Source organism: Epinephelus lanceolatus, chromosome 1, assembly GCF_041903045.1.
Source record: "Epinephelus lanceolatus isolate andai-2023 chromosome 1, ASM4190304v1, whole genome shotgun sequence".
Lineage (NCBI taxonomy): Eukaryota > Metazoa > Chordata > Actinopteri > Perciformes > Serranidae > Epinephelus > Epinephelus lanceolatus.
In genome coordinates, this window is record NC_135734.1 from 30,633,030 (window position 1) to 30,647,838 (window position 14,809).

The 14,809-nt window shown below is 41.2% G+C and overlaps 1 protein-coding gene across 4 annotated transcripts in view; it reads right to left on the reverse strand.

Annotated features, from left to right (window-relative positions):
* The window catches only part of kaznb (kazrin, periplakin interacting protein b), a 167,046-nt gene extending 158,676 nt beyond the window's left edge, over positions 1-8,370 (reverse strand). For 2 of the 4 annotated variants that reach the window (XR_013491800.1, XM_033627016.2), the window contains exons 1-2: positions 7,705-8,294; positions 7,476-7,570 (exon numbers count right to left, since the gene is read on the reverse strand). Coding sequence is in view for 3 of the 4 variants with exons in the window: in XM_033627016.2 (XP_033482907.1) it covers positions 7,476-7,551 (76 nt within the window). In the remaining variant the exon portion in view is untranslated. Of the gene's footprint in view, positions 1-7,475; positions 7,571-7,704 lie in introns of all 4 variants that reach the window. The other 2 variants (XM_033627010.2, XM_033627015.2) reach the window with 2 other exon arrangements.
* Positions 8,371-14,809: the final 6,439 nt, after the last annotated feature.

Below are 14,809 nucleotides of genomic sequence, written 5' to 3' on the forward strand. Positions count from 1 at the left end.
ATCATTAAATCTGAATAAACAAAGTTTAGGCTATTTTGAGACTGTAAAATAAGCGTAAAAGTGATGATAGATCATGTTAACAATGTAGGAAATAGCAAATACAGTTAGGCGCTGTTTTCAAATGCTGGTCATGGATCATTTGACTTTAGGACAGTGCAAATAATGTATAAAGCAAGAATTTACTTTTGGGAAACATACAAGAGTGAAGTATATATACAAGAGTATGTGTAGAAGAGTATGTGTATTTCAGTTTGTGGGGTGAATGTGGACAAAGGTTTGGATTCGGAACTTAAGCAAAGTCCGAATATAAATCGATTCAGGAAAGATGCACAAAAAAAAATATTTTTAAGAGGTACAGGGATGAGGAAGGGTTGGTAGCATAACCGTGAGGTAATTGTTTAAAAGATACTGGATGAATATCTGGGTTGTACAAAAAAATTTGAGCTCCGATCAGCCCAAGCTGTACTTTGGGTTTAGTGTTGATAAGCAAAAGTTAGAATTAAAACAAGATAGAAACCTGCTAAACATCAGCATGATAACCTTTTCACTAAAACCATGTTAGCATGCTGATGTTAGCATTTAACTCAAAGCACCACTGTGTCTAAGAACAGCCTCACAGAACTGCAAGCACTGCTGTAGAACAATGGTTCCCTGACCTCTCCTGTCACATTTGTTATCTGTTCTTATGCTGTGTGTGGAGCGTGTCTGTGTTTCCTGGGTCCTATGTACCCCTGTTCAACATTCTGTTAACACACATTCACACATCCTGCTGTGTTTGTGTCACTTTCTTGTCACTCTCTATTCCTGATATAGCTTTGGTTTGTGCTGCATATCAATACATAAGACACATTGGACAAATAGATAACTGGAAGATTAAAGCTGATGAATAAGGGTGCATGTGAAGGTTTCGGTCCCCCTTTCCAAGTCTTTTTTTCCGAACCTGTTGTAAAAAGGAAATAGTCAGTTGTAATGGATGTCTCACCTTAACCTGTCAGACAGAGCAACTATGTTAAGACAAACACCTGTGCCAGTAATATCTTATCGCTCAAGAGTCTTGATTTTAATCCCCTAACCAAACCCATGTCATATTAAGTGACTACAGAGCTTTTTCAGGTTCCCATTATGTGCTATACAGAGCTAGGGGAATAGGCTTTGTTGGTATCCGTTCTTTCATACCCTTCTCACATTTAACCAGGGAGTATGGTATATGATGGTGTTTGTGTAAAAGATGTAAACACTAAGCCATTGGTGATGGAAGTCATTGTAGCATGTATGTTATTGTCTACCCTATAATACTGTTTCCATTCATTAACTGCACCCTATGAACTCTTCATGCTGCTACACTTGACACAGTCAAAATCTGTTTCCCCCCTGTTCTACACACCTGATTTCCATTACCTGGAGCTTACCTATATGTACTTTACACATGACTGCTCCACCCTGTGTTCAGTTTAATAATTGCATGTGAATATATATATATATATATATATATATATATATATATATATATACATATAAGGATAAAGTAAACAAAAACTATATTATGGCTCCAACACTGGGTTTAAATACTTATGGCCTATAAAATGAGGAGCCGAGGACCCGACGATACTTGCTGCTGCGGTGAATACCAACACATCGTTGGGCTGAACAGAGATGATGTGTTGAATAAAATCATGTGGCTGATAAACTGCTTTTGTAGTTGGAAGAAGTCATCTCAAGATAATGTTATATGTGGCAATACACCCAAACAAGGACAGAGGCATTTGTCTTTTTCTTACTACTCCTGTAACATTATCCCCACCACTTGCAGTCATTATCTGTCACAACTCAGCTGCCTGTTCTGCCAGAGACGGACCTCTAGTGGTCTCTGCTGTGCACTACATGGCCTCTGAGCAGCATCTCTGTATCAGTTTAATAGAAGAGGAGCATCTGTATTTTTGAAGGTTGTGAAAATCGTATCTTCGAGATTTCTCAATACCCCAGTATACAGTAACACCTTGATAGTGCCCAAGTCTACTGGGGAACATAGGACCCTTTGTCACGTTCCCATTATGTGCCATATCAATCTGGGGAACACAGGAATGACCCTGCTGTGGGAATTAGTGCAACATACTAAAATATGACCTCATGGTTTAAGACGTACCATGACGTCACAACATCTCTGGTTTGATTCCATCTGGTGACAACCCTCCCTCCATGTGCCCCATCCATCTTCACTGACTGATTAAATACCAAAAAGAAAATTGAAAAACTAACTTTAAAAAGCAAGAAAATAGAACATGTATCAGACAGGATGGATGTGGTAACAGTCCAGTCTTGGGAGTTGCTGCCTTCCTCACTGAGAGGGAAGCTTCATAATATAAAACCCACAGTCAGAGTCTGTTAGGAGTTCCTTCATGCAGCAAATGTTGTATCACACTACTCTAGCGGTGTACGTGTCTCGTCATGCGGAGAGTAACTGCTCAGGAGTTCATGAGGCTCCACAACTCCTCAACAGTGTTTCCACAGTCAGTGAGGAGACTTGTGTCAATCAAGGAGACGTTGCTCTCCTGTCAAAGAGCAGACACATCGATTCGGAGAGAAAACACCTAACTAATGCAGTCAGTGAACTCCCATCAGTTTATTGATCACCTTAAGGGAAAGTGTGCTAATGAAGATACATGTGATCTCCTGCCACGTAGAACTATGCAACTAAGTGCACGCAATTCTACACCCTGCAATTCAATACCATTTAGCATACTGCTATACATTAAACGCAGCTCCTATTTTTATTTCACCAGCATGTTGTTTGCCTTTAACTGTAAACAGGTATTTAAAGCAGCTTATGTAGAATTAACAAATATGTCTGACTGGCCTGAGGCTGTCGCTATGAGTGGGGATATACCCACTGACAGACAGGCAAGGTCCACAACTCTTAGTCCAAATCCAATATGGGGATTAGGAGAGAGAGGGAGAGATCTAAATTAGACCTGCATCTACTCTGATGAAGTGATTTTCAGTGCTGCTGGGGATACTCAGATCAATAATGTAAGTAAGCATATATAAACCATTGTGAGGGACTTATTCAGCAGTGGTCACAAATACTATGTGCATATTTGATATATCTGCCCAGGCTTTTACCAAGAGAAGGAAAGTTTATTATAGCTGGCAAAAATTCTGTTAGCTCTTATGGGATTAGACTCAGTGCACACCTGCACTGAAAATGACTCAATTAAAGAAGCACTTTAAAGAGCCTCTCTCGCTGAATTATATTACTATTAGGTTCGATGGCCTGGAGTCTAATAGGGACGAGAACGCTGGCCATACGCCAGCACCTTGACCTCTGTGCAGAGACGTGAGGGTGGCTCAACACTAGAGAGAGAATGAAGATATTCAGAGTTATGGGCCTCTGTGGACCTCCTGGGCTACACTGCGGACACCCTTACACTGTGCTGATCCTCGCATCACTTTGGTCCAGTGGAGCAGAAAGGTGACTGAAACCGCTGCACTGTCAGGGCACGGTCATTTGGGCAAGAAGGAGCAGAGCCTGAACGTGCAGGGATTAGTGCAAACACAGTGATGGAACACACAAGGTCTCTCCTTCCTTCCATGTAGCTGTTAACCATTAAGAACTTTTTGTTGCCGCAATCGGTTTAAGGCCAAGAAGTAGGACAAAGTGTTGGTAAAACTAAAAGCAAAGATAAAGAGGAGGGAATTCAACCAGCGATGAGGAAGCAACACAAACACACTCAAGATGTGGTGAATAATGCATGTAGTTCTCACTTCTCACTTGCCATTTGCCCGGGGCTAAATTAGAGTCGTTGAAAAGATGCACAAATGAAAATATGCCGTTTGGATAAGAGGACGGTCTGTCTATAGTTTTGCTTAATCTATGTTTCCCACATTAAGTATTAGTCTTGGCACTTCTGTCGCTCTGCACTGAGGGAGGAGGACGTTTTATCTCTGAATGGCTGCAAATTACAGAACACATCTATAATTTCAAGACGCCGCGGCTGCGTTTGTGTACTAACAGCTCTTGTTCTTCTCATTGTGACTTCACCGTCTCACAAGGATTGCCTCTTTTTTCTGTAAAAGAATGACAGTCACTTGGAATAAAACCCAATTTCATCTCGATGCATCAAAACACAACAGCATCCTAACTGGAACTGTGATTTGCATATCTGTTGGATTTGCCCCTCTTGCTTGTGCATCCTTTTTGACAACTAACCCGTTCATTGTGGCCCAATCAAACAGAATTTGCATGAGCCAGATAGTGTACACACATTGCATCACACTTTCATGTGGCCTTTCATGATAAAACAAACAGACTCAGTGGGCTGAATGAACACAGATACTGCAATTTTAGATATTAGTTGTGGATAGCAGAATTTGGGAGGCTGTACAACACTTGATTTAACTTAATACAACTTATTTTACTCATCAGTAAACACCTAGTCTCACCTAGCCAGACATGTCTTCACATACAACACACCAGTAGGGGTGGGACAAAATATCAATATGGGAATATATCATATTACTTTGTCTTGTGTGCCGTTATCAATTCACTGGCGTCAGGTATCAATATTTTCCCCTGCCTATTTGATTTTCCAGAGTCACTACTTCATGACTCCTTGTGGTGGTGCTTATCAAATGAATGAGGGTAAAGTGAATTTAAGTTAACTAGCTTGTGGTGAAGCAGAAATTCACAGGGGGAAAATGGCGGACAGCAGGGAGAAACAAACAAGAGAAGCATCGCCAAGCATCATTCAAGTAGAAAGTCTGGGCCCACTTCAGCTTTTACAACACAGACGGGACAAACAAAATTGATAAGAAGTACACTATTTGCAGGAACTGTCTCGTAAAAGTAAAGTACACGGGTAACACAACACGTACCGCCACATGTTCAAAACAGCCAACACTGCCACCGCTGTAAGTCAGTAAACACGTTTTTTGTACACCGTTTCATCTCAGTTGTCAAATTCTGTGAAACTGACACCACAAAGCGATGAATAAACATATAACATATACATCAATATAGACATCAAGTATCACAAAATCATGAACGTTACCGCGGGCAACATCTTCTGATAGTATTCTATCGTGAATTACTCAATGATCCCCACTCCTGTACACAAGTGGCACCAACCTGGAAAAACTGAACGCTATAATATTTTGGAAGATGTAGTTGCTGTTAAACTGCACTGCACTATACAGCCAGATGTTTCTGTTATTTAGCCTCGGACAAAACGATAGAAGAACCCATCTGTACAATGCAATGCTGATTCAGTTAAATCAATACCTCTCTAAAACAGTTTTAAGAAAATCAGAACATTATAACTTTCACGAGGGAGCTATTGCACGTCTGCTGTATAAGACTGCATTAGTTTTAGATTGGTGTACCTAATAAACTGGCCTCTGAGTGTATTTTGAAGTTATAGTTTTCCTTCAGGCTGTTCACAATCTAATTATTCCCCTGTGTACTTTGATACGTCTTCAGATCTCTAAAACTTTCACACTTTTATTTTGAAGGTCAGAAGGGCTCAGCTGTCAGCCGTGATGCGATGTGATACAAATCTTCAGCGCTGCCACACCCTCATCTTGTTTTACCTCCCTTTTATACAGTGATGCCCTCCAGATAAACTGACCCAGTCACACACACAGAACAGTACACTGACAAAGGCATGCACACAGATTAACACAAGGCCAGTATATGTGGAAAAGTATGCATACATTTGAGTATTCACAGCGTGCATTAAATGTTCCAGTGTTTGTGTGTACATATTATTTGCACATAAACCCTGAGAGGGTCACCCTCTCTGCTCGCAATAAATATATGAAACCAGAGATACACACAGCAGATCAATAGTGCTCCAAAAGCACTCAGTTCGTAAAGATGCTTCCAGCGTTCTGCCTGCATGAAGCAGAATATTCATCAGGGCCTTGCAACCCTTTAACAGTAATATGCCCTTATCAACACAGTATTAAGCCTACTGATACATTCAAACAAAGTGCATTATTTATAAAAAAGTTTTCAAAAAAATTTTCATGTTTATCTTCTCAAACATCTCCACGAATCAAACAGGCGAAATAAATCCCAACAGATGAAATCCTGCAACACCGCCTATTAACAAACACGTGTAGAGAAGTCTGATGCTTCCAGCTCAAGAAGATGACTGACGTGTTTCCATTATTAGCTTCACAAAATGATGTCTTAGCTGGATTTGCTGTTAATGACACTCACTTTGAAACTCCACCAAGACACTTCTCTCTCCGGGTGGTAATGAAGGGAAACACAGGAACTTAAAACTGATGTGGCAAAGTCAATGTATGGGATGCAACTCTAAAGGCAGCTTTATTTTGATGTCTGCCCTGGGCTCTCCTCATTATCCATCATAACACTGTGTGAAGAATCACTCTGCATTTATGGCCGAGCGGAGGCATCAAAGGCATCGACTAAGTTCTCACAGCACGACTCCATGAGGAGAGATACCAGGCCAGATGAGAGAGGATGCAGCGGACACTTTCATTCTGGAGGCAAGTCAATCTCTGCTCTTTTTTTTCCTCCTGAGGGAAATATGTATTCTGACCATGTGCATTACATAATAAGATATCACTTGAAGTATGCTGCATTTGCAGCACTCCAAGGTTGTGTTCAATGTTCCTGTGCCCCTGAAAATCTTGATAGGCTCAGTTTTCAATAATTCAGCTATCAGTCTGAGCTCTGAGAGCATCTCTGATAGTGTCTCTGCCTGTCAGACTCAACCTGACTAATACTGTGCACCTGCATTATGAATATATTTCAGCTAGAGTCTGTTTCGTTGGTTCGATGCTTGACAGTGAAAAATGTCTTTATCAGCGACTTTAGAATTCAATCAAATTACTGAAAACATGCAGAAATGTTCTTTGCTATCAACCTGCTCTGTCAACAAAACAATAACTAGTCCACAAAACAGCTGAGGTCCCCATAAACAGCCCTGTTTGCCAGATTGCGACCCCGAACACAGCTGAGCCATAGCCCCAAGTTCAACCTGAAAACTGTCTGAAAAAAGATGCTTTTGTAGCTCATCCTTAAAACACAACAGTACACAAGTTAAGGCATCCAACCAGCTCCTCAGGAACTTGCAGAGACAACAGAAACATCAACCACAATCACAATCGAAACATGATTATTTCTCCTTGCCCTTTACATAAGCACGCATATCATCCTTCCCAAAATAACCCAGTCCCCCCCCCCCCCCCCCCCCCCCCCCAAAAAAAAAAAAAAAAACTCTTTGCAGCAGCCCAGGAAGATTTAAGCTATGACACGGTCATCTTTTTGTACCTTAAAAACCTTGTTGTCGTGCCTCTTAGCATCAGTTAAATTAAAATGGTAATAAGATTGAGCATGGGATCGGGAAGAAATGCTGAGGGTGGAGATCAGTTACGCTGACATGCGGGATGTGCAGCTGGCTAATGATTTGTCAGGAGGCAGGAGGTGTAATTGAGGGGCTACTCACTGGCTTGCATGAGCTGTCCCTGGCGTCCAAACACCTGGGAGAAGGTGGCATGGCTGCAGGTGAGGGTGTCCTCCATGGTTACCCGTTGGCACACGCTGAGGAGAGAGACAAGAGGAGGGGGATGAGGGAAGGTCAGCAACACTGCGTCACATGAAGACAGTAAAAAAGAGGAGAGAGGAAAAGAGAGGGAAAAATAAGAGGGAGAAGAGGGAGGAAAGGGGGGGCTTGCCTTCAGTTGTAGAAGCTGGTGTGTGATCTCTGGTGATGACTGCTCTCCTCTGGACCCGTCCTGCTACTGCTACTGCTGCTGCTGTTGCTGCTGCTGCTGCTGCTGCTGAGGAGTGAAGTACAGCCCCTCGCTGCTCACACCAATATGAGCAGAATTGCTCGCCGCACAGATAATGGGAGGGGGTGTGCCTGCCTGCCTGCCTGCTTGTCAGCATATAAGTGTGTGCGCGCAAGAGAAAGTTCTCTGAATGTGTGCCTGTGAGAGCATTTTGGTGTGCGTGTGTGAGGGAGAGTAATTCAGGGTGGTAGAGCAGGTAGCAGAGCTGTAGGCACAGTTGCTCTGCCAGCACTCTGATCTTGTGCTTCGTCTGTACAGGCTGACAGTCCTCTGCGGCTCCAGACAGGCTGGGTTGAAGGGAAGAGCAAAGAAGAGGGGAGGCGAGGGGAGAGCGCCGCATCTACAGCAGGTAAAAGTCAATCCTCCCTCCTCCCTGCTCACTCTCAATGTGAGTAGACAGCAGCGTCTGTCCCCTGGGCACAGGACGGGACTGTTGTTTTCTGATCTGTGTGACTATGCCCCCTTTTCTCTCCTCCCTCTCCCTCCTCCCCTCTCTACCAGCCCTCATTTGCTGCGCCTCAGCAGTAACATCTCTCTCTCTCCTGTTCTCTCTCACATCTCTTACTCTCTCCACCCCACCCCATGCAAATCCCCTCGATCCATCTTAAAGCTCGGGCCGCTGCTGGGAAACAGATTCTAGCAAACTCGAGTGCTTCATCTTCCCCCAGTGCTGAGGAGAGGAAAAAAAGGAGTATGAGAAAGTGGAGGGGTTGAATAAAAAGTGAAAAGTAGGGCTGGTACAGCTGGTGGTTTCCAGAGGCTTCATCTTGAAAAGGAATTGTAGAAAACTGCTGAGTATAAAATAAAAATTAGCTCATACTCGACTGGAAAAAATAACTCCTATAAACTCCTACTTGCCTCGCTATGTAGTGCAACAGCTCTGGTGAAGCAGTGAAAAAATGAGATTTACTAGCGTGTGTGAAAACACCCTCCACACACTGCAGCTAACATGAATGTGTTGTCGTAAAAAATGAACAGTGTCATGAGATCAAATGAGCGCGAGATCTTAAAATACCCTCTAAGGCCTTGAAGGCAGAGTTAGCTATATTGTGCCCATTGTGCAGCGGTTGGCATGGAGACCTCTACCACAGGACTCTGAGGCTCCGACATGTTATCACACTGAAGCCATCCTCACACTGTCGAACCGCTCTGCAGTGTGCAAACCTGAGTTAAACACCCGATTTCCTCCCGAGCAACGAGGAAAGAAAAAGGGAAAACTTTGCCAGGAAGCCCATTGTCATGGAGCCATCTCTCACACCGCTGCTCTGCAAGGCGAGCTCACCGGGGACCTGACCGCAGCACTCACATCCTCGCATCACATCCTCCTGTTTTGAAAGGAAATGGCAGGACGCTCAATGGGCCACAGTGGGAGCTGGGAGGAAGGCTCGGGCAGCGGTTGACTTAAGCAGGTGGTTCTGCAGGTGAAAGGATAATGGCGAGGCATCAAAACCATGTGTTTAAGCATAAAATGAAACAACTGTGATGTTAATATGTTTGTTTCAGAGCGGGTTAAGTAGCAATTAAGTCAAAATCACAGTGTCAGATGTAACAAACAGCATGTTGCATACAAACACAACTAAAATCTGCTAAGGTCAAACTGAATGCCAGCGTTTCACAAACAAGAAGAAGACTCGAGACGCAACTTCACTTTCAAGTCTGGGAGACTAATGCCCAGCAGAATAAATCTCCTCTCTGTCTTCATCAGTTTTAATGCCATTCTCTTTGAACAGGAAGTCTAGGCAGAGCGAGGGTTTTTTTTGGAGGCTGTATATTGTCATGTATGAGCAGCTGTCATTCCCTCCCACTCTGTCTCCTGTCACTGACGGCTATCTTTCTCTAGAAGACAAATAACGGAATAGTTCAAACCAGCGAACCTGTCTGATCCAGATTCCTTACATTCAACCTGCTCTTTTGTTGGAAGAAAAAGAAAATACTAGGTCTAGGTTTTAAGGCTTTGAAGAATGCCGTTTTTTTACTAGAGCTGAAAAGAGTAGCTGATTTATTGTAAATTAAACTGCAGCAACTTTGATAAATCAATTAATCATTTAAATACATGGGTAAAAATGACCCCAAAAAATGCTGGATCCAGCTTCTCTAGTGTGAGGACTGACTCTGTTTTATATTAGTGTATCTCTGAGTTCTGTAGAGAAAAATAAAGCAAGCATATTGAAGACACACCATTTTATCGTCATAATGATTAATTAATTAACCCAAGGATCAACAGCAGATTAACAACTAATGGAAATAAAAACACAAAATAAAATTGTACCAATGCTAAATATCCTGAGGGATAACAGTCGCAACGTAATCAAATTACATACATACATTTCACCTGCTTCACATCAGCATGTTAGCATACTGTTAGCATTTAGCTTAAACCACAACTGTGTCTGAGGACAGCCTCACACAGCTGCTAGCATGACTTCTAGGCCCTGTTCAGATAAAGTAGTGTTTTCTGTTGTTTTGTTTTTTTAGATTATATTTTTGGCATTTTGCCTTATTGGACAGGAAAGCTTCAAAGTGAAAGGAGGGGGAGGGGGGGGGGGGGGGGGGGGGGGGGGGGGGTGACAGATGACATCCAGCAAAGGGCCATCGGTCAGAATAGAACTCACAGCCGCTGCGACAAGGACACTGCCTTTGTACATGGGGCACCCTGTCTACCAGGTGATCTAGCTGATGCCCTGAGCCAGTGGGTTTTTGATGCTTTATTTAGCTTAGAGAGTAACTTAACTCCCCCAGAAAATCTAGTCTTTGCTTTTCACCTTGCTGCAGTCAAGTACAGGTATATTTCAGGCACGGCTGGACATCAGCACCAGCGAAATGATGGTAAAATATGCAAGTTGCTGCTAGATTTGCTTCACTCACCAGCCAAAAAAATGGTGATATACTGAGAGGGAAGTAGATTTTGAGTTGGACAAATAAAGCTAACTTCCAGCCCTGACTTCGGGACCTGGTGACATCATTGTTGGGTGTGGTTACAGGTTCAAAAGACCACATCACACCTATAAGTGATACTAGGTGTGGTCAGAGGTGAAACAGGCTTGAAATGTTCAACCTGAGTGGGCAACAAGACACTGCTCTTCAACCTGGCCCAGATGTTCATGCGTAATCTGAAGGGATTTCAGATATCAGATTGGATCGAATATTGAAAATAGGCTGTCCAATGAAGAAAAACATTGTGAAGTCAAATTAGATCATGTATCCAGTTTTGGTTTGGATCTGGATCAAACCTTCAGTGTGTTGTTCGAAACTTTTCAGAAAGACTGGGATACCTTTGATGCAAAAAAATCAGGATTATCCTAACCCCAGGAAAAGGGTGGATTCAGGGTGGATTTCAGGAACACGATGTAAAAGACTTTTAAATTAGACAACTATGTATTAATTTATTTATATTTTGCACTTGATCTGTTTAACCATTACAGTGTTAAAGCAGATAAAGTTGGCATTTCACTACCTATTAAGTCTTTCAGTAAAGTAAAAAAGGTTTTGTCTTAACAAAGAAATCCTCCAAAGAGCTGTCAATGTCAAACAAAAATCCCTTAATTTTAACTTCCATTCATCATTTTATCATTTTTACCAAAGTGACAGTCAAAAGTAGTAGTTTCTAATAACTGCATCCCCCATGCTGTTTTCTGTCTCTTCAAATAAAAAAACTTCTAGTGACCCCATGCTGGCTTGTTCTTTACATAGCCAGTAGCCTACATTGTGATTAACAGTCCCATTTAGAGCACTGGTTATCCAGTTTTGGTGATATTGAAGATTGTATCTAGATCCGGGTGATCAAATCTAGTGTTTTGGATCATTCTGATCGAAATTAATTTGTGTGGACTGGTCCCTGGTGTTATTTTTCCACTTCTTTAAGTAGCAGATAAATAATAATAATCCAGTTTATCTAATTTTAAATCAATAAATTTGGAAATACACAAGTATTCACAGAACAGCGTTATCTTGTTAAACTAAAAAAAGTCATCTCCAAAATGCAGTTACTGATATCTTATTATGTGTTGAAATATTCTGTGATTCAGTTAGTGCTTACCAGCCCTAAGTTGAGTCTTTTCCCAGGAGTGGATGTTTGTCCTCAACCGTCTGCATGTGGTAATTGAGCATCGAGCCCCTAAAGCAGCCTCGGCGCTCTTCCACGCCTTAAATCTGCCTCTCTGGTGTGTCGTAGTTTATTTCGTCAAGCTGGGCACAGAGCTGCATGGAAATTGCATTTTTATGAATAGGGCTGAAGCACCGTACACAGCAATCAAGAGAGAGTGCAGTGATATTTCACCCTGACAGCATGAGTATGGTGCAGCACTCTTCCAAGTGCCCACCCCTCCACACAGCTGAATACCCATAAACTACATCCAGCCATAAAGTACACCATCATGGCACTGGGGCAAATAAACACGTCGCTCCATCCCTCCGAATAAAGAAAAATCCGGCCTGTGGATCAAATCCAACATACAGATTGCATTTAATTCATAACCCCATCCATCAACATGATAGCCTCATGTGAAGATCCAGTTCACAACACATCCCAGCTCCCTGAGTTTGTTCCCAGTGCCAGGGGCACATTTCTGTTACACACCGTCTGTCCGGTGGGCTTGATAGCTCATTAATGTTACGTGAGTGTGATGGATGGGGTCTGGACAAAAATAATCTCAGCAGATGCACACACGCCAGATGAGACCTTGAAAGGTATTCAGGGGGATGGATGCGCCATCAGATTCTGAGATGCTCCTCTTTTCTATTCAGGTTAATAAACCTCTTTTTTTTATAGTGGGTGATATTCCAAAAAACAAACAGTTGTATTATTAACTTCATTATTTTGTCAGGGAAAAGGTTTATTTTTAAAGCTGCTGGGTGCATCTCATGAATATTTATCAGTTCAGAAGGTTCACACCTTACTTTGGATTTATTTCAAACATAAATTATACTAACAAACACTGAAAGTTGGGAGAAGTTTACTGTTGCTGAGAGCTGCTAAGAAGTGTGCACTTAATTATTAATACAGATACTTATCCTGAGATAGTTAATTTTCCACATAATAACGTCATTGCTTTGTGGAGGAGAATTAGGGTTCAGTATTCTTTTATGTCCCGTTTATTTCTTATGTAGACCTAAATGTGTAATGCTATTTCATATGTGACTTTATATGTGATATAATTTTATTATGATTTTTATGTGGTCGGTACTCTTTTGTTGTGCTTTTTCTCTTAATAAAAACACACTAATGTGCTGCTGCCATGGCGTTAAAGGGGGCACACTGATATATAAGCAGTACCCAAAAAGCAGGCACACAAAACATCATTACCTTTGTGACAGTGGGCCTACTGTGATTTGTGTCAGTGGAAACAAGAAACTCAATATAAAGCGATGAGACCCTTAAAGTACCACTTTACTGACAAAAATGACCATTTGTATGTCAATTACTCATCACATGTTGCATTAAACTCGGAAGAAAACCTTTTCGCACATGCCTCCATGGTGAACGAAGAATCCATAACCAGAAAAAAATTCTTGATTAATCAGTTTTAAAAGAGTAAGTTTCAGCAAAGTCACACAAAAACACAAAGAGATGCAGCAGTATATCAGCAGCTCCTGTGTTCAGCAAGGTAAATGGAGTCAGGCTTTGAAGAGAGCAAAGATAAGATTCATTTTCAGTTGTCCGTTTGGGAAGTACTGTGCATACGACTGGATGAATGGGACTTGGATTATACCACACGAGTTATGTGAGAGTTTGTAAACTGATGTTTTGATATAGTTTTGCTGTTAAAAGCGTTAAAATGCCCCATGACTTAAATTCAACAATACTTTTATCAATTTTTAGATTCTTCATTCACCATGGAGGCATGCGAGAACAAAGTTTTCTTCAAAATTTCAACATAACAGGGTGAGTAATTGATGCACTTACATTTGGGGGATAACGCATTTCTTGAAGCTACAATATGGTGCTTAAAAAATAAATGCCAAGTCAGGCTCATATTCACAGAAAATGTTACGTCTTACATGTTTAAGTTCTTTAACCCTTTGAAATTGGCTTTGACTTCTCACAAAAACATGGTACAAGGCAATTCACAACGAAAGAAGAAATGACCCAGAACGTCTACACGAAATTAAAAGAGGAAATTAAAAACAGGAAATTAGTGAAGAAAAAAAAGTAAATAAACAAACAAACAAACAAACAAGGAAATGACCTGGAAAAAGGGCTTTAGGCAATGAATGCTCAACGAAAGACATGACCCAAAAAGTTTGCAAGAAATTGGTAAAAAGAGAAAATTTAAAATAAGAAAATTAATTTTTTAAAAGAGAAAAGAAAAAGAAAGTAAAAAAAAAGAAAATGAACAAGAAAGTAAAAAAAAAAGAAAATGAACAAGAAAGTGCTTAAAATTTTGAATAATTCTGTACCATAATTTTAAATATGTAATAATAATAATAATAATAATAATAATAATCATAATCATAATCATCATCATTTTTTCTAGGTTTTTTCTTCTTCTTTCAATGTATTATTTTTTGCCATTTTTGGGACATTTCTTACCAAGTTGCTCATTGCCTTTTTTTCTCATGTTTTTGAAAGAAATCTCACCAATTTGCTCAGGGTTCAAAGGTTTAAATACTTGAGAAAGGCGTCTGAAAGCAGCACAAGAAAAGTGATTTCGCTCCAGGTTTCAAAGGGTTAAAGGTATATCTGACACATTAATGTCTCCAATATAAACTCCCTCACTGAATGTGATATCCTTATAAATCTATGGAAGCAAATATCTGGAATCAAAAACTAGTCCTGCACGATTTGTTCCCTCTTCCATGCCGAGCTACACAAAGTGAAGCTTCACAGCAGAGGTAAGAATTTAAGGTTCTGTATGACTCACATATCAACCTCCCTGACAAGTGCACTGCTCCCAAAATAGATACAGATCTCGCAGCAACTAGCGAGCTGATGATGGCCATGGCCCTCCCCGGTAGCAGCTCGCTGACCTGCGGAGTAAAGGCAACGACT